Source organism: Drosophila pseudoobscura, chromosome 5, assembly GCF_009870125.1.
Source record: "Drosophila pseudoobscura strain MV-25-SWS-2005 chromosome 5, UCI_Dpse_MV25, whole genome shotgun sequence".
Lineage (NCBI taxonomy): Eukaryota > Metazoa > Arthropoda > Insecta > Diptera > Drosophilidae > Drosophila > Drosophila pseudoobscura.
This window is the reverse complement of record NC_046682.1, coordinates 490171-514123: the sequence shown is the minus strand read 5'-3', so window position 1 is coordinate 514123 and position 23953 is coordinate 490171. Positions and strand designations below refer to the sequence as shown.

General features: G+C 40.9%; 2 protein-coding genes and 1 long non-coding RNA gene across 14 annotated transcripts in view; 2 read left to right on the top strand and 1 right to left on the bottom strand.

The window, feature by feature from the left end:
• The window catches only part of Cadps (calcium-dependent secretion activator 1), a 42328-nt gene extending 37356 nt beyond the window's left edge, over positions 1-4972 (top strand). For 10 of the 12 annotated variants that reach the window (XM_033381380.1, XM_033381379.1, XM_033381378.1 and 7 more), the window contains 4 exons: positions 1229-1538; positions 1606-1986; positions 3413-3552; positions 3618-3816. In XM_033381380.1, the coding sequence (XP_033237271.1) occupies positions 1229-1538; positions 1606-1986; positions 3413-3552; positions 3618-3816 (1030 nt within the window). Of the gene's footprint in view, positions 1-1228; positions 1539-1605; positions 1987-2040; positions 2302-3412; positions 3553-3617 lie in introns of those variants that run through there. The other 2 variants (XM_033381381.1, XM_033381386.1) reach the window with 2 other exon arrangements.
• Positions 4973-8420: 3448 nt separating this feature from the next.
• On the bottom strand, positions 8421-14317 carry LOC117184348 (uncharacterized). The gene is made up of 3 exons (XR_004469651.1): positions 14131-14317; positions 12563-14056; positions 8421-12485 (listed from the first exon to the last, which is right to left on the bottom strand). It is a non-coding gene; the product is annotated as an uncharacterized lncRNA (long non-coding RNA).
• Positions 14318-19840: 5523 nt separating this feature from the next.
• On the top strand, positions 19841-21050 carry LOC26532509 (uncharacterized). Its single transcript, XM_015189036.2, has 2 exons — positions 19841-20876; positions 20945-21050. The coding sequence occupies exon 1, from the start codon at positions 20048-20050 to the stop codon at positions 20615-20617; it is 570 nt and encodes a 189-aa protein (XP_015044522.2). The 5' UTR covers positions 19841-20047; the 3' UTR covers positions 20618-20876; positions 20945-21050.
• Positions 21051-23953: the final 2903 nt, after the last annotated feature.

Below are 23953 nucleotides of genomic sequence, written 5' to 3'. Positions count from 1 at the left end.
CTCCACACCATAAGGGACTGTAATTAATAAAAAACCTCAGCCAACGGACGAAAACTTACTTACTTATTCCCGTACTTTTGCATATTCATATGGCGTGGAGTAGAGACTGTCGCTACATAGCATTTTCAAAGGAACAAAATTAAATTTTAAGTGTCATAAGGGTTTTTTTTTATATTTATAAGGACTCAAGGAAGTAAAGGAAGTGCGTAGTAAAGAAGAATTATAATTGGATCGTTTTCACAGCAGTGTGAGCGCTATTATTCTGTGGTGAGCAAGATCCTAAAACGGCGTGGACCAGTTGATTTTTCATTAAGTCGAGTTTGTCAAATATGCAACAAAGTTGAGGGGTTTTTCATTAATTACAGTCCCTTATGGTGTGGAGTCTTCGAAAAAAACATGTTTTATTATTTTAGCACTAGCTTAAAGTACAGTTTTAGATTTTTTAATCGAGTTTTAGTCGTGTTTTTTAGATGCGGCTCGCAGATGAGATCTCATAGAGGTCTCGGAAGTAGCAATTTTGGTTCGGGTTTTTATGTTTTTGCCATAATTTGACCCGTTCTTTATGAAATCACTCAGAACACACCTAGTTTTACCAATTTCATCACTTATTTTTATTATTGATGGACCTACTTCCTTCGAGGCTTTTATTGTGGAGTTTTCGTCCTTTGAAAAAGACTTACCATAACCCAAATTTTTTTCTCGTAATAAGGACACCCTAATTGATTTTTGAGAATTTATTCAATGTCCGGTCGCGACCACAAAAATTTTTCAATGTGAATGTCGTATTCAAGTGTCGCATTTTTTGGGAGCGGAAATTTGAGTTATGTCAATTAAATTTTTTTCCTCAATCTACTTTGATGAATATTGCTATTACTTTTTTTTTAATTTATGCTAAATTGAATAGAGATTTGAGGAAAATTCAAATTCACCGTTTTCTTTGGCTTGTGCCCGAAAATATTGGTGCCTAAAGTGTACAAATTAGTATGTCGTATTCAAGTGTCGGGGAGTGTATGTCCATTAATGCAGGGCTCTAGTATAAAACTTGCATAATCGATAATAAAAAAATACCCTACAGTGTGAAAACAGTATCTAAAATAATTATAACACAGAAGTTTTCACTAGAGGTTTAAACTAATATAACGATTTTTTACACATTAGTATATGTGTAGACAACAACACTGTTTATCATAGTGAGATTTATTTTTAACTTGGGATTTTATTTGCTTAGAAATGGGTGTGCTACTTCCGAGGATCTCTTTTGGAAGCTAGACGCACTACAGTCCTTCATAAGGGATCTGCACTGGCCAGATGCTGAGTTTCGACAACATTTAGAACAGCGGTTAAAAATGATGGCAGTTGATATGATTGAGCAGTGCATACAACGAACTGATTCGTCTTTTCAGTCATGGCTGAAAAAAAATGTTGCTTTCATATCAACGGACTATATTATACCATCCGAGATGTGCGCTATGGTTAATGTGATATTAGATGCTAAAAATCAAAGCTTTAAACTGACGACTATTGATGGCATTGACTTGGTAAGTTGATTGGTGACAAATCGCATATACAGCAACAAGCTTAAATTTAAAATATACTCTTTCCTAGTATAAATTCCATGCAAAAATCGACGACCAAATCGACAAAGCGAATGTAGCGATGACACAAGGGCTAAGTGGTAAACTTATGTCAGTGCTAGAGTCGACTTTGTCAAAATTAGCTCGATACGACGAAGGAAGCTTGATTGGTTCAATTCTCAGTTTCACAAATGTTTCGAGCTCTGGAAAGGACCTGGGACAGGGCTATGTGAATTTCTTACGGAATAACATGGACCAGATACGTGGGAAAATTGGTGACGATTTATGGACACTAAATTTTTTCGAGCAATGGTATACACAGCAAGTTATTATGCTCAATAATTGGCTGTCGGAACGTTCGGATAATGCCCTGCATTATGCACAAGTCTCATCTATATCTCATATTATCAAGGTAATGTATTCGTTGTGTTCGACAATGGTTTTTTATTTTCCTAATATCACGAAGGTTAAAGAAGTATATTCATCAAAGTATAAATATGTATTCTTGTTCAGAAAAGTTTATAGCTCTGTCAAAACAAAAACGTGATTTCATTCAATAGTTCAGCAGGAAGTGTGAAGCGTAGCAAAACCTATTTTATAAATGTGTATTGCATTCAATCGTTTTCAAACTCACAAAGGTATTAATCTCATATTTTTTTCACGGGATTAAAATATGACATTTAAATTATAATCTTGAAATAAAAACAGTTTTCGAGGAATAAAAGAACTAGATTGGCTTAAATAATTGCACTAGGTTGATATTTGTAACCGGTACCCAGTAGATTTGCAATAATACAATTATTTAATAGGCACATCTGAGCAGTTGGACCTGCAAAGATTCAAAACGAACTACAGTTGAACTTTTCTATTACGATCTTCCATAAACATCGTGGATCTATCCAACGAATTTATTTCCACAACACTGCAATTCTATATTCTCTTGAGATTCGCCATATGGAAGTTCCACTGTAAATATAAAACGAAACGAGGAGGGCAGACGCCGTTAATATTGAACGACACGACAAAGAGTGCGTGCGAGAGAGACAGAAAATCAGTCTGAGCGTGTCGTCGGGCGCTGCGTAGCCACTGCAAATTGATTTGTTCCTTTTGGCTATAAAAATGATCCGATCTGGTCCAGATTCAGAAATCTGATAGATATGGTCATGATCTATGATTCTGCGTTTTTAGTTTTCTTGTATCCTCAATATTGTGGATGCAACAGATTTTCGTCTTTTGTGGGGGCGGAAGGGGGTGGGGCGAAATTTTTGAAATATACGTTTTGTAGTGAGATTTAACAGGAGTGTGGATACCAAATTTGGTTACTCTAGCCTTAATAGTCTCTGAGATTTGTGGATGGCCCAGATTTTCGTCCTTTGCAGGGGCGGAAGGGGGTGTGGCGAAATTTTAACTAACTCAACTAACTGAAGATGAAGTTGTTCTCTACGATACTAAATCCAGTTAAAAATATATAGATCACAGTATGTAAGCCTTCCTTGATGGGCTTGAGTACAGGAACCAATATAATACAAAGAGAATAATTCCTGTAGAATTAATATAATATCCGACCAGTTCTCAACTTCTATACTGCGTGCACATGCTAAGTTTGAGGGGCGTGGACAGATATCTGAGAGACTAGCTTTGTACCTATACTACATATCAACTTCAAGACATTTTGTGCTTCCCTTCCTGTCACGTTATTTATCGGTATTCTTATTATATTAAAAATCCGTCTGCAAGAAAATCTATCTTTCTATATCTAGCTATATATTTAATATTCTTGAAAAGTTATTGAAATCACCATCTCGGAAAATAGTTGTATTGACCCATTTTATATTTAGAAAATATATTCCGACTTTGAACTGCAAGGTGTTTTGGAAGACAAGCTAAATTCGAAAGCTTATCAGACGGTGTCTGTTCGTATGGCTACTGAAGAAGCAACTTGCTCTCTAACAATGCCCGAAGTCGCCGAAGGAGATGAGTAAGTAGTGGCTTTACTTTAAAGAGTTCGAGTTTAGATTTTCAAAGTAATTCCCGCATGCATAGGGCCTGTGATGATATTCGAGAAGCGGATGAGGAAGACACTGGCGAAGAATCCAATATGCCTAGGGGCTTACCCAAATCAAAAGTAGCTGCCGCTCAAGCTGCTGCTGTCACCAATGTTGTTGCTGGACGCGTTGGAAATTTGTTGGGAAAAGGTATCGGCGGACTAAGCTCGAAGTTGGGAAGCGGAAGCTGGTTTTAAAAAATGTTAGGGCATTTTTTTGATTTATTTTAATTAAAATATTTCTTTTACTTTTATTACCAAATTTTTTTAAACTACTCATTTAAAATTGGATTTTTTATTCTCGTTATATTATTATTTTAACCAGAAGTTAGAAAAGGAGAAATTAATTTTGAACGAAACGTTTAATAGTGCTTAATATAATGAAGGAAAAAGAGGGTGAGGTCGGTGGGGAATATATGAGAATTCCCATTTCTCGAACTTGTTGGAAGAGTTTTAATTTTTCGTTTCTATAAAGCGAATTTATACGTTAAGTTATATTTATTTAAATTAAGGCTCCTTTTACGCTTATACAAACACAATCCTTGTTGATCAAACTGTGAGTAAGTAAGTATTTGTGGTAGAGGCGGGAAGAGTCCTTGCTGTAGGTTAACTATAATTGTTTGTGGCGAAATCCACTAATGAATAATATTGCTATTTTTATTTATATATTTCATTATGGAGAAGCAGCTTAAAACACAGAATTTTGATCTATATAAGTATGGAAAATAAACAGTTACTGTTCGTCAAACTGTCAGATTATATATACTTTCAGCTACAGATTATGTACATTAGCTTGTCGTTACCCATCATTGGCTTAACGAATTAAGTATGTCCGTCTGTCCGTCCGCCCATCTTTTTATTTGTAGGCAAACAGTTTTGACTATAACATGAAAATTACTTACTTTTCCATGATAATTTAAAAAATTCAGAGCATTCAAAATCGGATACCTGTGTCATACATATAACTGCCATAGAAACGAAAGCGATCGTTAGAAGTGCTCTGTGACGGATTCATATTATAGTATCGAGGATTAGTGATTTTCATTACTGTTTCTGAACATATGCCAAGAAGATATAGGCAATAGCTTTTTCATGACCATAACAGTAAAGGCAGATTCTCGGCCCTTAAAGCCTCTTTTATTGTTTATTATTGATATTATTTATAATTTCTTAATCATATTTTTCCTTTTTTTAACTGGGTTTTATTGGTAAAACTTTTTGATTTTAAATTATGTGCAATTGGCATTTAATTTAACACACGGCTCTAGACTGCAAAGTCAAATTGGCATGACGCGAAATATTAAAATAACGGTAAAATATTTAACTACACCGTATTGTATCATGCTTATACTTAGATGGACATTATACCAAAGACAATATAAATAGTAAGAGTAAAACAATTTTCTGTACTCAATTCTTTGCCACCTGACTCAAGAGCTGACTCTCTTGAAATTTTAATTTTAAACGCCAAAGAGAGAGAGAGAGAGAAAGCGCTTAAGAGCCAGCTGCACTCTCGTTATATACATGGACTGAGATACAACTGTATGTGTGCATATGATTCTCATACATTTTAGCTGGGACCGCAAATAATAGTTGAGTTACAAAAAATTGAGGCACCAAATAACCACCAAGAAAGATGGGGGAAGTAGACATATGTATGTTATTTTTTACGGCAAATTTCAAAATTTAATATACTTTTATTTGTAATTTTTTATTTTAAATTTTGATTAAATTATTAAAATTAATTTAAATTATAAAATTAAAAAATAATTATTATATAAAAATGAAGTCATAAAATTTATTTAAATTTTGATTATACAAGTTAAAAATAAAATAAAAATTCAAATATCATATCAAATTTTTATTTTAAAAGTTAATTAATCTATTAAAATTAATTTAAATGATAAAATTAAAAATTAATTATTAAATATAAATTTGTATATAAAAATGTAGTAATAAAATTTATTTTTAATTTTGATTATAAAAGTTATATATACATATATATATAGTAATTATTCTTTAGTTCTCTTTTACTCTTTTTCGCTTACACATTATCCGCTTATTAGGCGGTCTGGGCAAGTGTCTAAGCAGATAATTAAAAAAATGTTGTTTAATACATAATAAACAAATATAATGTATGAATGTACATATGTAATACATAATCAGGAAGACACCGGTTTTTACTTTCACCAAAAATTTTCCCATTTAGGATTTCAAGATTTTTCTGTTTTGAAAACGGAAAAATTTTCCTCGCCAAAATAAAACATAAACGCATTTTTATACGAAAAAATCTTAATCGCATAAAAAAGGATGACTTATTAATTCATTAACATAAATTTTTACACTATTACCTTGGCATTTAGCGTATGCCTACTTTACAAATTTGTTTTTTCAACCCAATGTCATATTTGTCTCTGAAATAATTATCAGTGTAACAAATCTTCGATTTATCATGCTAATAGCGGACGATAAATCGATTTTGGCGATTTGGGTAACAGAACGGCAAGAAGTACGTTTTCGCGCATAACAGAAAATTTTGGTGCACTGTTTCCCGCCTCATTTAATTCAAAGTGGAAGTGCAACAAATTGATTTTTTGACCTTTAGCAATTTAATTTTCCATATGCACGCTGTTATATATATCATGTTATATACACAGGTGTTGCATCTAAGATGTCTTGATCTTCTTAAATCGCGCACTTTCTGCCATTGTTTCGCTTCAAAATAAGCATTGAAATCGGTCTCATTTTTGACATCTGTATTTTTACGAAACAAGCAGATCAGCTGACATAAAAACGAAACGTTATGGCTGAGAGCGAAAAACGGAAAATTAAGTGAAAATCGGAACCGGCTTGAATATATTTTATACATGACTTCGCATTGGAATAATTTTCTGTGGGGTATTTAGCGTGCGCTGCCGCACAGTGGGAAATTCGGCTATTTAAGCTTGCTAAATTAATTAATTTTCATGAAAAAGACGGAATTTAAAAGATAAATCATTCGGAATGTAGTCTGCACAAGAACATCATTCTACGATGTCTTAAAGTTTAATAATAAAGTGTTAAAGTTGAACTTTGTTACCGGTGAATACTTCCTATAGTATATTATTAAGCCAAACGACTCAAAAGTTCAGAAAGCTCTTTTAAAATAAAAAATATCATGAAAAATCCAGATATAGGCCAAACAGAATAATACGCCTCATAGTTTAATTTTTTTCCACATGCATTATGGGAATAAAAGTTTCCGAATACATTTTGGCACACTAAAAAATGTTTACTTATTTTCGGCCTCAAATTTGCCTTGTAAATCCTTTTGCGAATTTAAACAGTTATTTTATATTTAAATTAGTAAATATTACTAACAAATTAAGTATAAATATAAAGAATATAATTATTTGGTTATCCAATCAGTCGATCGGAAAAGGATTTTCGATGAAGAAGAATTTTGATTCATGTTTTCGGTTCGGAAATCTTTTCTCTTTGTTGCTCTATATTCTATCTATCTATCCATTCTATATATTCGCTCGTGCGAGCGATAGTGCAGATTTCGTCTGTTCCCAAAAACGTCGCTGCATATGACCATTGAAATGTAAAGGCATTACTCATCTTACTATTAATATTGTCTTTGATTATACCTTGTATCAACGAATTGGTAATTTGTCCAAGATTTATTTCGTACTTAATTGTAGTGTAATAAAAAAACAATGTTCACATCTATATGTGAAACTTAACACAAAATCGTATATACCTGATATCGACGATTATATATGCAAGTAGGTCGAACGTGAAATATTTACGAAAGAAGAAAATATGCTGTGGATTTTAACTTATTTCTTTCAAAGCTAAAAAAGGGTGTTAAATAAGCTGTGGCTATCAACATTTTATCTTATGTCAATCTAAGTTAAAAAAGGCTTACTTTTGTTAAAAAAAATTGGATTAGTTTTAATTTTCTCTTTTCCGTTTAAAATGTTGCCATCAATTAGTATGAGCTCCCTATCACACAAAAAGATGCTATTAACTTATGTACCATATATAACCGTCTTCAATTACATTTATAAATATTAATATTAAAAAATGTTTACGATTATAATACAAAATAATTGATTCAGAAAAAACCATAAAAACATAAAATTTATTCATGACATTATTATATATATTTATATTCACTTATAGTTCACGCTGTATCGAATAACTATACAAATGTGTTATATTCCATTTTGGTTCGCACTATATTTAACACAAATAAATTTACCTTATTAATAACGATTTACAAAAATACATTTTAGTTTTGTAAAAACAAATTACCTTATAAATATATATAATAATTAGATGGCTTACTTCGATGGGCGATAATAGATACTTTCTTCAATTTGTAATTCCTATCAAAGTATTAATTTAACTTTTAAAAGTCTACAGAGTTATAATAAAAAAACTGTCATTACGAGACACTTATTTACCGCTGAAAATTTCCATAAATGTCATATTATTCAACTTAATAGAGTTTTCGAAAATGTTACTGAATTAATTAGAATATAGATTAAATAGTAATTACAAAATTTAAACAATTTGGAGGCTTGTTGTATCTAATTAATATGGAAGTTTATATACGTATATTTGTTGTCTCTCGGTCACCATAGGCTAATAAAAAAGAAGATAAGCTAATTAAAAAAAAAGAACATTCGCATTGCTTGTCGTGATTACGGCTCAATGATTTTTTATTGAAAATACCTAAAATAAAAACTCTTTAATATCAGAAAATCCGAAAATTATAGCTAGAAAAATATATACATACTTATGTACTCTTAATTTAACATGTTTTTCATTATTTAAATCACTTAAGAATAACGTTGAAAATATGGAGCCATTTGTTATGCGACTGACATAACAACTATTTTACTTCCGTTTCAAGCGAAAGAAAAGCAAATAAATGCATAATAATCCTAGTAAGTATGATTTAAGTAAAAGGAGTTGGTGAGCATCTGGGTGAGTCTTTATTCTTTTAATAACTGCCTATCAACACCAAGTCACAGTATCCCATTTAACAAGAAAAAAATAAACAAGTATTCAAAAAACTTTTTAGTGTTTATTCTTTTGTGCCGTTTAAAACAAATGTATTTTTATTGTGTGCGGTCATGGTTAGGTTAGGTTAGGTTTGTAATGTGTCCCGGTCTTCTGGTGTGGTGGTGGCTGTTACGCGCTCTGCAAACTAGACAACTTTCATAGATATCATGGTTACCAATCTTTCGGCTAGCGCTCTTCGAATGCTGGGGACTATAAGTTGTTAAGCACATACAAAAGATTTTGGGTGCTAACCTGGCCGTTAGGTGTTATAAAAAAATTAAGTCGATAGTGTCATATATATTACCGCGTGGAGTCAGGTCTTGTTACTCCGATTTTACCCACCCAACCACTGCTCGCTTATTCCGTATTAACCCTTAAATCCTTATATGTTCCCCTCCCAATACCCCATTATAGTTACTCTACTCCAATTCCATATCGACCAATCTTCAGTATATTTTTATCGTAACGATCCTCTGTTCTAAATAATAACTGTCCTCAACATTTTTTCAAAATTTCATGGCTTCTTATTAAACAATCTAACGCGATGACAACTTAATTATAGAGGATTTTATTTTAAATAAAAATACATATGTAGATGTTATTTTTTTTTATATACATATATGTATAAAGATGAGAAAACTTAAATCAATGTTTATCTTACTAGTTTAGCTAACGATTGGTTCTACATCGCTGCAACAGGCCTGCATGCATTGATGTCCTCCTGGCTAGATCAATGTGTGTGTGTGTGTGTGTTTTTTTTTAAATTCCATTCATTATGGTGGCTTTGCTTAGCCTAGCCAGTCGTCTCCTAGTTATCCGGGGACAGGAACATGTACGGCCCCAGGTTTTGCTTGGTTAAAGCGCTACTTCCAGCCGATGGCGCTGCGCTGAGAATCTGCCACACGAAAATATTATATGTTCGGCATCTTCCTCCACGTTGTGCACGCACCAAAAGCACTGCGAAGTCCTCCTGCCCGAAGTGATCAAGGTAGCCTTGGAAGCAGCCGTGGCCGCTGAGGAGTTGAGTCAGGTAAAAATTGACCTGTCCGTGCTTCCTGTTTACCCATGCGTCGATGACCGGGATGAGCTAGTGGGTCCATCGCCCTTTAGGGATCATGTCCCAGCGTTGTGGCCACCTTCTGAGGCTGTGCTGCTTTCACGGCATGCGCACCTGCCTTTTGCCAGCCTCGTCCATTCTCCTGGAAGGAATTCCAGGGGTGCTATACCCGCGATTACGTGGGCTGCCTCGTCCGAGACTGTGCGTGGCTGCCAGACCCCGGGCGTAGCTCGCTGTTCAGAGGGCTTTTTACCAGATTGGCGCCGCAAATATCATCACCGATCTCATCACACTCGTTAGCAGTTGTCGTCGCCATTGCTTTGGTCATCGGGTGTTCAGCATTAGCCTCGAGAGCTCCGTTGCTGGTTGCCGCCTTCGTGCCCATGTAGGCCAAGTGCTCCCGAAAGCAGAGACGTGAATCTACCAAGAAACGAACGTACTTGATTGCGCGCTTAGATGACACTAAGGTGCCTGCCACTGAGATGTTGGCCGGCTCGACTTTATTCCAGCTGGATACCAGCACTGCCTCTGTAGTTTCTGCACAGTTTGTTCGTCACCAACTTGTACGTTCTTCCCCATGGGTCCTGCTCCACAAAGTCGCATAACTTCAGGAAGCACAGTCGTTTGCTGTTCCTTATGGCGGCTTTGAGAGCCCTTCTGCAGTCCCTGGACGTAGATTGCCCTTGCGGAAAGGCAGTGCTTCCGCGCGAGCGCTGGTAGCGGCGTCGTGCTTGCGGCAATGCTCTCGTTCCACCAGAACACTGGTTGGTGGTGGCGACCGTAGTGCCTCCTCTGAGCCATGGTGGTAGTGAGGTTGGTCATAAGCTCCGTCAACAGTGCCGTGTTGAGCTTATATTTGCGATAGCATTTCCATCTAGACGCAGCTGTCTCTACGCTAGCTGTCTGCTGGCCTATGTGACAGATAATTGCACTATGGTCGGTCCTATGGTAGATTCTGCTAATGCTCTAGCCCACTGAGTTGAAGATTGAGCTGATGACGAACGTAAGGTCGATGACTGATCCGATTCCTGCTCTGGAGAAGGTATGTTGGTTGCCCTGGTTGAGGACCGTGATGTCCAGCAGAGCCCTTCCTCCCGCATTCGTCGCCACGCTTCCCCACTCCTCAGCCCACGTGTTGAAGTATGTAGGTGTCCGATGGCTACTGGGTGACGTCCTCTAGCATCCGCCGCTATGTTGTTTAGAGTACCTGCTAATTCGGAGAGCGACAGGCTTGGGGTGAGGTAGACGCTGTATTCCCAGACCCCTGCGACCTTAGCGCACAAATCCAGTAGCAGCGCTTGTGAGGGAAAGCTGCAAAGGTGTGACACCGCCATTTCGCATTTGGCATCCAGGATGAACGCAGGAGACTCCCTATTTTGGTATGACTCGCTGAGGATGGCGAGGTCAATTGCCAATTCTCTCACGGTTTGGCTCAGCAGGTCTTGAGACGCAGCAGAAGGGTTGAGCTGCATAACCTTCATTATTGGGCCGGTAAGTTGGACGCACTCCTGGCTGCTGGACATCTCATGCTACCTGCATAGTGACTCGTCTCATTGCTGTTAGCAGTGCAGATGAAACACCGCAGATCGCTCTGACAGGTTGCCGCCTTGTGCTCGTTTACGCCGCATCTGAGGCAGCATCCAGTGCGATCCACCAAAAGATGCCCTCAGGCTTTTAATGGCACAGCTATTTATGCAGCTATCGCTGCTGCGATATCCTCCTTCTCGAACAGCCTGTTAAGATCCCTGACCTCCATGCAGAGTTCTTCTCACACTGCAGTCCCAGTGCAATACCGTTGAGCTCCAGATTCTGTTTATATTATCCCATACTTTCTGGAGCTTGCCATCCTGGCGCCTGGTGACCATATGAAGGATGTTGCTGTGCTAAGCTCGCCCTGAGGTTGGATAATTATCGCGTACGGAATTGGCTCGCGCTCACGGGGCTCACTTTTTTTGCTTCCCCTGGGGCCCACCTGTTGTCACCTGTTGCTGTTTTTTAGCGGCTGGTGTGGCACCTTGGTCCACTGTACCAGAGGGGGATATTTCTTCCTGGCACTGCGCCGAAAGCTTGAGCTGATTCGACGCCTCGTTGCTCCTTTATGGGCTCAGCAGACATTTGGGGCGACTCGCCCCTGTCTGTGAGATTGGTGTGTGTGCTGTGTTTTCCATGTGATAAGGATCTCCACTCGAGCTCGTTATCCCCGGCCGCAGTGCGCAGTCACTGACGCGGTCCCATGGGTACCTTTCCGTGGGGTAAGGTCCATGCTAGGGTTGACCCTGGGTCTTATGAGCACCAGGGTTCGCAGCCAGACCGGTGCTAGTTGGGATATGGATCAGTCAAGCCTACGCACCCACCTTAGTGGGACGACCAGGAAGCGTTAATCGAGGCCTGCCAAGGTTTAAACAAGAGGGGGCGGTGTGGACATTCACCTATGGGCCATTTCAGCAGAGGTTCAGCCTGCCAAATCAGGTCATAGAATGTCGACGCCATCAGCCCAGAGTCTAATGGTCCTGTGGGTCTTACGTAACACCTTACTGGTCTCGGTGTTATGGGTGGTACCTACCATGCCTATGGCACCAATACATACAATATAATAATATACAATAATACAATTATACAGGACTTCTGACTCCATCGGGTGTTTCGCCAGCACAATGCGTTTCCAGCTGGGATGCGTTTTGACTTTTTCCAGGGGAACGTCAGACGGTTGCTTGTAGATCTCTTACTTGTCCGTATATAATTTTGTTATATCCTGTTAAGATATAAATAAGTTAGTCTGCCAGTTAAAGATTATTTTTAAGTAAAGAAATAAATAAATACAATTTTTACCAAAAAATTGTTTGCCATTTCCAGCTCCTGTTTGCATATTGCTCGAATATATTGTGTGTGAGAAGACTGCACGTAGCCAAAGGCATTGTTATTTGCTCCTTTTCTGATAAGAGAGGAATTGTAGTGTCGTGCTGGCTAGTTCGTCGGCGGCATCATTCCCTTCGATGTCCGGAGACCTATGTAAGGAAGAGATTCAACTGCTTGGCGATCTCGTTCAGAGATCTACGGCAGTCGTTTACAGGTGCTGCGTTTTACGATATTGAGCCTAAAGCTTTAACAGGTGTTTGGCTATCCGAGAAGACGCATACTAAGTGAGTGTCTAAAGATAGATTGGACACAAAAAAAATGGCCTCTTGGCTTGCCCCAACCTCCACTAGGGATGCAGTAATCTTTGCTCTATGGTAATTGAGGGAGTCTCGTCAGGAGTCCCGAGCGTCCAAACGCGAATGATCTCCATAATTTGGCTTCTCTCATTCTACGGGAAGGAGGTCCATCACGGTATCCAGGGCTTCACCTGATGGTTTTTCTGCATGTAAAGGCACTATGGTCTTCTTTAGTCTATCCTCTATGAACAGTTTCAAATCAAGTTTTCTGTCGAGGATTAGACAAAGACACTTGGCATTGTTGCTAAAGGCTAGCGCTTCTCCATAGAGTTTTGATGGAGTCATTGGCGGAACTTTGTACTTCCTAGTGAAAAGCACATGTTCCGTTTTAGACCAAGCCCGGAGAATGCTATGGCCACATCTTCCGCATATGCCACGCGGCTACCACATCCTCTATCTTCCGTAGCAGTTATTTCACTGTCACATTCCATAGGAGGGGCGAGAGGACTGCTGCGTCAACCGTCCTGCTTTGTAACATCTGAACGATAAGGCTCACCGTCCGGGAAACAACCTCCTGGTCCGTCAGTTAACTCGTGAACGGTGAGCGGTGGCTCGCTCCGGTGGATCTTCCGTTTTGTTAGGCATCAGGCTGGGCGGAATACTCGCCTTGAGATGCAGCCCCAGGAGCCGTTCCATCGTCTTCAGAAGGAAATACGATTGACTAATGGGTCTGAAATCTTTTGGGGCAGTGTGCAAGGACTTGCCTTCCTTGGGAATAAAAACGACTTTGATCTGAAGCCGGGTGTCAGGGATGGACCCATGGGAGAATACTCCCTCGTTAATTATTTTGAGCCAATTAATGGCTTTTTGTTTCGCGTGAATCAATCGCCCCGTAGACTTGTATGGCTTAAAGCTTTTTATCCCCCAGGAAATGTTCTTCTGGCTTAGCAGGTTCAGGATAGCATTTGAGGCGACAGAAGGAGGCGCGAGGTAGTTGGGTTTGTTTTCATGGCAGCCAGAAAGGTGTGTATTAAGCAGACTGGTCGGCGTTTTTCAGGTAGCCCAGGGTGGATGTTGTCTTCGATAGAACACTGCGCAGGCAAAGCTTCTGAGTTGTTCTCGATTTCGCTACAGAGCTTATGGCAGGAGGCGCGTTTCGTCTTCCTAAGTTCTTTATTGTATATTGATAGACTGACCTTGTATTCGGCCCTCTGCTTTGGGACTGAGCAAAAATTTTCTACATACCTGTGGTCCTAGAAAAAGTGTTCTTGCAGGACCCTCCAGGATATAATGTTTCCTTTTATCTCATAAGCGGCGGCTTGTAATAGCAAAGCTGGGATCACTTCCCTGGTTTTATAAGACCATTTGAGTGTTCAAATGGACCCCTCCTCGCAGCGCTCCTTCCCAGTCGGCTTAGGCATTGGTTGCCCAGGTGTGGCTGTAGAGGTATGTTATTTTTACTTCGAGAACTTAAAGAGGACTTTCGAGCTCCTTTGAGCTATTTTTGTATACTTACTAATTTGCCATGTTGGGACTGAATGGGGTTAGTCGCCCGAAGCATAGCCCGCTTGCCGCGGGAAGCCTAATTTAAACTGGAGGTCGGCAGGTATCCAGGGATCGCATATTAGCGACCGAGCATTCCCTTGGCAATGCATCCCTAGGCGTATCCTAGGGCTTGACGCACAACCGCCTCGGATTCAGGGAAAACCATGAACCTGAAGCACCTTTTCCCCATTCCGAGTTTACAGTTCTGACAAGCCGACCCGCAGAAATTAACTTATTGGAAAAAATTTAGTTTTGGCTGTAAAACATTGTTATACCCGATACTCAAAATGAGTATATATGAGCGGTATATTAGATTTGTGGTAAAAGTAGATGTGTAACGTCCAGAAAGACCCTATAAAGTATATATATTCTTGATCAGCATCAATAGCCGAGTCGATTGAGCCATGTCTGTCTGTCCGTCTGTCCGTCTGTCCGTCCGTCCGTCCGTCTGTCCGTCCCCTTCAGCGCCTAGTGCTCAAAGACTATAAGAGCTAGAGCAGCGATGTTTTGGATCCAAACTTCTGTGATATGTCACTGCTACAAAAATATGTCAAAACTTAGCCCCGCCCACTTCCGTCCCCACAAAGGGCGAAAATTTGTGGCATCCACAAATTCAAAGATACGAGAAAACTAAAAACGCAGAATCGTAGAGGATTACTATATGTTCTAGAGTGTAAAATCTGAACCAGTTCGTATAATTATCATAGCCAGAATCAATAAAACAATTTCATTCTTTCTCGCTCTGTCTCTCTCTAACACACAGGTTTCATGGTCGGTTTTGCCAATTGCAAAATATGAAAATATGAGAATGCCAGAGCAACCAAAATTGGTATCCACACTCCTGTGATATCGGACCTTGACCGTTTTGTGTCACAATTTCGCCACTCCCCCTTCTGCCCCTGCAAAGGACGAAAATCTGGAGCATCCACAAATCTCAGAGACTATTAAGGCTAGAGTAACCAAATTTGGTATCCACACTCCTGTTAGATCTCACTACAAAACGTATATTTAAAAAATTTCGCCCCACCCGCTTCCGCCCCCACAAATCTGTTCCATGCACAATAATGAAAATTCGAGAAAACTAAAAACACAGAATCATAGAGAATGACCATATTTATCAGATTGCTGAATCTGGATCAGATCGGATCATTTTTATAGCCAAAAGGAACAAATCAATTTGCAGGGGCTACGCAGCGCCCGACGACACGCTCAGACTGATTTTCTGTCTCTCTCACACGCACTCTTTTTCGTGTCGTTTAATATTCGCGGCGTCTGCCGGAGGAGAGCCATACTGACTAAGTATCGGTTATAAATGTAGAGTTGCGGGGTCCGCATCAACTCACAACGTTCCCCCTCGTTTTTCTACTATAATTTATTTTTTTCTTCCGTTGGGTCAAAATTACAGAGAAATCGAAACAAACGTGCGGCTTTAATAATATTTTGTTTCTAAGAGTATGATTATGATATAAAAACAAATTAGTCTGGGCTTTTGTTTAAAAATTAAATTTTTACGAATCGGATAAAATTAGGGGACCTCTTGCTGGAGCTCTCAAAAATGCATACAATTTCAGATTGCGGCTTTTTTTGTCTATTGGTGAAGAAAAACTCCATCATGAACCACAAAATCCAAAAGATCTTCTCAATCTTCATAAGGAACATCCTCGTAAATGTAACAAATGGGCAAATCCAGTAGGCCGATTGTTGTGTTGTCATGCTATTCTCAATCCGGAATACGAATCTTAGAAAGGTAACAACTGGTAACAACAGAACATGATTTCCTAGAGAATATGGGGAAAATGTGGAGCAAGAAGGTAAAATGTCATAAAAAACGTGTTGCAATGTAGATGTCAAGCTACAGCAAAGATGTTGCAGTTGCTGGTTAACCGGGAACTCAAGGAGCTTCAGGTCCGCCATCCGTTGCGATAGCTCGTTAGTTTTCAATGTTAGATCTTGGGGCTCGCGCACACTATAGCTGAAAGCGGAGCTGAAATCAAAGCTGAAAGCTCAGCTGATCTGAGAGCTTTTCTCAGGCAGAATCAGCTTGCAGGTGCGTACATTGTCGGCTGATCTGATTGCTGAAAGCTGAAAACCACTGCCTCCCTTTGTCTATCTCCTTAAGTGGCATCAATAGATATCATTATAATTATTATTATTATATTGTTAATGAATTATTACTTCACAGCACGTACACAGCCAGACGGAAGTTTTCTTCGTTTTTTTTTTAAGTTAGTGTATTTTAACCACATTTCCGTTGAGTTTGTATTCGTATTACTTTTTTTTACGAATTATTATTACATTTTTACATTACATTGGTAATGGTAAATAATAAAACTTTTTTGCCCAATTTATCGCCTTCCAGAAATTATAGAAATAAAACTATTATTCAAATATTTTTAATAGTCCCGCTTATTCCCCAGCGCTGGGTTAACCGCAATTTCGCTTAAAAATGTTTTGCAGCCCATTTTCGATCACTTATGAACCAATACACACGAACAAAATCAGCAATCAGCTTGCTGAAAAAACAAACATGCTTGATCGATCAAACTAAGCTGAGCTGATTTCAGCGAGCTTTTTCAGCTTTCAGCTCAGCTCAGTCTGCAATGTGCGCACTTGCACCGGTGCAGTGTGTTTGTTTTTTCAGAGCTTATAAATCAGCTATCAGCTCCGCTTTCAGCTACAGTGTGCGCGAGCCCTTGCTCCTTTTTATGGAGCGGAATGGCAAATCACTTGGAGACAAGACTGATTCAAAGATAGGTTGAAGATAAAGGTCAAGGGTTAGCATAGGGTCTGGACACAGTGTACTAAAATTTAACTTTTCACTTTATGTGTGCGCGCAGAGAATGATATGTCTATAAATGTTAAGCCTTTTAGAATAACGCTTTCCTCAACGAAATGTAGGTTCAGTAGTGGATGCTTTGCATATATTTATGAGACGAGCACGTTGATTGGAATAAGGTAGCGAATAAATTGGCAATACAAGCAGGAGAATATTCTGTTTTATTCTGATAATGAATACGACTTACGCTTAGAGTTAACAGGCGAAAATAATTTTTTAGGATCACTACGGATGAGAAATCCGTTTTGACTACAATCAAAACCTCACCACTCTGAAAAAAAACTTTAAAATAATTTTCAAAATCCAAGAAAAAAACCCCGCACGGACAAAAAAACATTATTCATTATACAAATTTAAAGCCCCAAGCTTAAATTTCGATGGTTAATGATGAGTTGGCTCTAATGAGTTCGAAGATGTGCGTGATCATTCGTTATTTATGTTGTATGACTTAAACAAGAGCAATACATGAAACCAAAAATAAAATAATCAGATTAGGACAATTTGAGATACAGCTATGCGTTGCATCTCCGTTAGTTCCTTTCTGGCACCATGGAATGTAGCGCCATTGTCTGAGTAAAAATCGGATGTAGGGCCACGTCGAGACCAAAACCGTTTGAAAGCGGCTATAAATGAGGGAGTCGTCCAATAACTGACGAGCTCAATATGAATTACTTTGGTGGACAGACAAACAAATATGGCAAACCAAGCTTTGCCAAACTTCTTTGTCCGACCTGCTAATGTCTTGATGGTAACTGGTCCAGCGTAATAAAATTCAGAATGCAGAAAGCAGCGGGTGAACTGTACGCGAATGGCGGGAATATCAGCAATGAGTTGTGTGCTCGTACCTTTGCGTTGAAGGAAAAAAATCTTGCAGTTGAATACAATTTTGCGGACTATGTTACAGGCTCCAAGGATCATACATTTGACTCCAGCATGTAGCGATGTGACGTGCTGGTGTCTAACTAGTAAAACAGCGACTGGTGATTCCTTTGGAAAAAGTATGCGATGTTTTGCATCATAGGTTGCCATCGAATTGCCAATGCGTAGCGAATCAACTTAGATTTTTGTGAAAGTGCTTGTCCAGTGCTCAGCTGTTTGTACTCCACTTAGAAGAACTCCATCTGGACATGTTTTATTACCCTAGAGTGGGCATATTGAAGCTCCCATGACGATAAAAACGATGACAGGCGGTCCTTGCAACGAAGTCGATGTACAAAGCGAAAGCAATAGCAATGTGTAGATTAACTTGCAGCTTGACCTTTACTTCCATCCGCGCAGCGTCCTCAGTCGACAGTTCGAACTTTGCAGCAGAGTCTCAGCATTGCGATTACAAAGATAAGTGTTCCAAGTCCGTGGGGATGATGATAGCCAAAAGCAGTAAAATCCGTGCAGCTCCGTTGCTTGAAGTGGTGGGGATAGGTAACGAGGTTTAAATACTATGGCGCGATCCTCTTCTACGGTAGTAGGAGGAATCACCTCCAAGTGTACTCGCTGTACATAATCCTCCATAAATTCGACATTCTGTTGTTTGACTGCAGGAAACTTTCGAAATTTCCGTTCGAGAGAAGAAAAGCGTCGTAGTGCTTGTGGCAGTGTGGACCCCATCGGAGGAGCAGAATCCTTGAACGGATATTGGACGATGTACACGCCATCCTTTCTGCGGGTGTGCATATGAACGAAGTGTTGCTGAGTCTTGGCCACGAATTTCCTCTCCAATGTTTGATGGCTGACCACGGCAGGATCAGCATCAGCAGAGAAATTGGACGAGCATACGGTTGAGTCAGCGGATGTATTGACAGCAGAGGAAACCGTGACAGAACGTATATCCTCTGGATGAACAAGAGTGTTGTGCTTGTGGAATTAAACTAGTTTACTTGATGACATCGGCTTAGACAATTGAAGCACAAATTAGCATCATCCATTGCGAACTTGCGGCGATCCACAACATCCAGAGCCTTAAATTGAATGCACGCGTAAAGACTGTGTTGCTCGTGACAATATACACAATCACGAATAGGCGAATCTGGCACGTCAACATGACGCCAAACTGGACGACGTTTATTGAGTACGGTGTGTGAATCATGGATTAGCTTTGGATCTTGACAAGACTCAAGGGCATCGCAACGGGCGAAGACAAAGCGGAACAGGTCATTTATGATCACTTTTTCCTTGGATGGAGGTAGCCCAAGCATCCTTGCATTCACGGTCTAGTTTAGAAAGAAAGCAGTAGATGAACGACCTAGCAATCAGTGATTTTTTCTTATAACGACTTTTAAACCTCTCCAGGGTTATGATTCGGTTTTTTTTTGTTGCTTAAAAATTGTTGACGCCATGCGGGGCGAAATTTCGAAGCATTTGTAGCAGTGTGATATCAAAGGAGCCTGTATACAAAATGTTTCCTGTCTACTTTGCAACTTAAAAGCAAATATTAACATCAAGCACTTACTTAACCTGTGCTCAGCTCAAATCTTTGAAAAATATAGCGCCACCATAAGCTTATTCAACATAAACAACAGAAAAAAGAAGAAAAAAAATACAAATACACGAGGGTGCCGGCTGGGGAATGGACACTGCATTATCCCGGGCGAGTATAATGCACTGTCGCTTGCCCTGCCCGGGGTAATGCAGTGTCTAGCTAAGGCTATGGTCCATCGTCTTCCCGATCTAAAGTCGGGGGAACTGAACTAGGGCCATGGCTAGAGGTGCCTGGCGGCCAGGCATAAAACGCTAGAGGGTGGTCCCCCCGAAAAACATTAACCGGTATGGACCTTCGGGCCAAATATGGAGGCTGATAAGGAGCAAGCACGGGTTGGGATGTCAACCCAAACGTCGGTGGAAAGCGTGACTGCTACCACCGGCGGGCACGGGGAGGAGCAATCCTCTCTGCGTGTCGCCAGCGGTCACACCTCGGGCATGGCGGAAGCAGGTCATGTCAGTTGCAATACTACTGCCACAAAAACGACGCGTTGCAGGGTGAGCCGCGCCGGTGCCGTTGTCGACGCAGACTCGGACCTGGAGAGCGTGCTATCCATTAGAAAGACCGAAGAGGAAAGCCTTCTCCGCTCGCCGGAACCAGGTACCAGCTTCCTGCGTAGGGAAGGGCCGAAGCGTTCCAAGGAGGGGATGAAGGCAAAAGCTCAGTATAAGGCGGCCCTCAAGTTACTGAGCCGGCTCCGGGGCAAGGCGGATATCTCCCAAGAGGAGAAGTCCAAGCTAGCCTGGGCTGAGCAACGGGTACAGGAGGGCCGCGAACACTACGCGCAGTTGCCCCAGATGAAGGAAACAAACGGTGGATTCGCCAACAAGGTGGAGGAGATGTTGGCCACCAAGAGGCAACGCTCGATCGATTGAGTCTTGCGCTGGACGACTCGGAGGAGGAGGAGGACGGTGACCTGACAATCATAGTCAACCCGTCGTGCGAGGTTGAGTTAGCCACTAAGGGTGCAGCAACTCAATCTTCATAAAAGCTAGGTAGCGTCGGCGGAGCTCCTCATTGCCATGCAGCAGGGACCGCCGACATAGCTTTAGTCCAGGAGCCGTGGATTGCGTCAGGCAACTCTGTGGCCGGACTATAAAGTCCTCAAATTACAGCTTTCTCTATTAAAAATCGGTAAGCAGGAACAGAACCGCCGTACTCGTACGGAAGGGAATCCATGCTCATCTTATGTCTCATTACAGCACGAATGACTTGACGGTGGTGATGCTGGAGAGCGAGGAAAAGCGCCTAATGGCAGCTTCCTGCTACATGGCACACGACAGGCCCGCCCCACCGGAAGAACTTAGGAGTCTAGGGACAGAAGCCGGCTCCAAAAATCTCCAACTCCTCATCGGTGCAGAGGCCAACGCCCATCACAATGTGTGGGGAAGCCCTGACATCAACGATAGAGGTGAGTCACTCCTAGACTTTATCTTATCCACTAACTTAGACGTAGCAAACGTGGGGGAGGAACACACCTTCGTGGGTCCCACCTCGTCAAATGTGCTTGACCTAACTCTTGTCACGGGAAAGAGTACCTTGGTATCTGACTGGGGAGTCCTCGAAAGACCATCCTTCTCAGACCATAAGTACATTCAGTTCAAGTGCGAATTCAAACACTCTTCGAAGATAACAGTCTATAGAAACCCTATGAAATCCGCGGAGGATATAGAGAAGTCCCTAATGACCCTATCCAACGAGTTACTGAACGCCTACCATGCATCGTGCAAACCCTCGAGAACGAAGAGGAGGTCCAAGCCACTCTGTTGGAACCGAGATCTCTCTCTCCAAAGGAACAACCTCAAGGAATTGTCAATGAGGAATATAAAATCCTACTTAGGAGCTACAAGAAGGAAATACGTAAGGCACAAAGGAACTCGTGGAGAAACTTCTGCTCCAACATTGAGAAATTGCCCGAAACCGCTAGGCTCCGGAAGCTGCTTTCAAAGCAGCCCACAGTACAGAGCCAACTAAAACTAGACAACGGACAGTGGACAGAGGGCAGTAAAGAAGCCCTAACAGCACTAATGGAGGCGCACATCTCTGGATGCTGAGGAACAGCACCCCCCAATCGACCCCCTGGACATTCACGCTCGCCTGATTGCGGGAAAGGCAGCACAACGCCTTATAGCATCAGGAAATCTATCGATACAAGGATACGGGCACAGTTAAATTGGCAGGTATATGACCAGGTCAACTGATTACATGACCCCCCAAACTTGCCTTGACGTCAAAACAACCACATCTTTGGGACCTGAAGACTGGAAAATTGGAAGGGACCAAACTGAGCACCTCAATATATACACAGACGGCTCCAAGATGGACGGAGGAGTAGGAGCGGGCCTATACTGTACTGACCCTGAGATAAGGCCAATACAGCATATTCCAGGCAGAAGTTTTTGCCATCGGGAAAGCAGCGGAGGTCGCTCTCCTCCCAGAACGAGCACACGATGCGGTCAACCTATTCGTCGACAGCCAAGCGGCGAAAAGATCCATGCAGTCGTCCGCGGTCAGTTCCAGAAGTGTCTTGGCGAGCAGGGAGGCATTAGACATCCTTAGCACGACAAAGACAGTGTGGATCTATTGGGGTCCCAGCCTTCAGGGCATCGAAGGAAACGAAGCGCCGGACGTACATGCTAAGGAAGGCGTCGGGCTGGAGAATAGGAGAACCTAGAACGTGCCTGTCTCCCTTAGAACGCTGTAATGCGATATATGGACGTTGACATGCAATGACTGCATCTATCAAGAGGCGATGCAATTACTGCACCGTCAAGTGGCCCGTGTGACACCAGCAGAAGGCTGTTACGCGCGGATCCCAAGCAAAACGCAGCCCTCCTCCCGCCCAACCGACCGAGGGGCGCTGCCGCATGACGCGCGGTGCGTAGCCGAACCAAACGCGAGCATGCAAGAAAGATAGATATTAGACTAACATTCGAGGAAAATTAGCACTAAACTTATTAAGAAATTAAGCATGCAATAAAATACAAAATACAAATACCACTACAATTACTAATTACTAGAAAGGTGTGTAAGGATTAGTAATTTAATAAGAGGAAGAGAATTAGTGGAGGATATAATATGGTAGAGGGAATTATAATCCGAGCATAAGACCCTAAACGGTTCATGTAAGGAATAATTCGATCTACAAAGTGGAAGGAACAACGGTATAAAGTTTCTATTCAGTCTAATAGGAATCGTGAAGTTTATGCGGCTCAACAGATCAGGGCTGTCTATGTCACCCCTGATCAAGTTGTGCATAAATATCACACCAAGCATTTTTCTACGGTTAACTAAGGATGGGAGGTTTACTAATAATAGTCTACTAGAGTAAGATGGGAGTCTTACACCCGCATCCCAGTTAAGGCCCCGCAGAGCAAAGAGTAAAAAGTTTTTCTGTACTGATTCTATACGGTCCTGGTGTACTTTGTACTGAGGGCACCATACACAGGAGCCGTATTCTAAGATCGGACGAACAAGCGAGGTATAGAGATTCTTTGTTTTATAGGAGTCGTCAAATTTCTTTGACCACCTCTTTATAAACCCAAGCACGCCCATGGCCTTATTTACCATGGTAGAAATAACACCCAGATCATCCACCAGGGTAATTCTCTCAAGAGAACCACCAAATAGGGTGTAGGGAGCCAACAAAGGGCTAGAACGATGAAATGTCATAACTTTGCATTTCGAGGCATTAAGGTGTAACAAGTTTGAACAACACCATGACTGAAAGCTATTGAGATCGGATTGCAAGCGAGAATGAAATGAAATGTCCTTGTACTGGACACAGTTTAACATCATCCGCATACATAAGTACTCGAGAGTATGTTAATACTGAAGGCAAGTCATTAATAAAGAGTGTGAAGAGTAAGGGGCCTAGATGGCTGCCCTGTGGTACTCCCGAAGAAACCTTTACTGGTAAAGAGAGGGAGTTTTTAAAGAGGACTCTTTGAGACCTAGAAAAAAGATAGCTAGAAATCCATCTCAGGAGGTTGGGCGGAAACCCTAAAAGGTCAAGTTTATGTGCTAAAAGGGAATGGTTTACAGAGTCGAATGCTTTACTAAAGTCGGTGTAAATAACATCCGTCTGTAAGTTACCTTGAAAGCCTTTAATAATGAAAGAGGTAAACTCTAACAAGTTCGTGGTGGTTGATCGCCGCCTTATAAATCCATGCTGAGTTGGAGATATAAGTGACTTGCAGAGATGTTGCAAG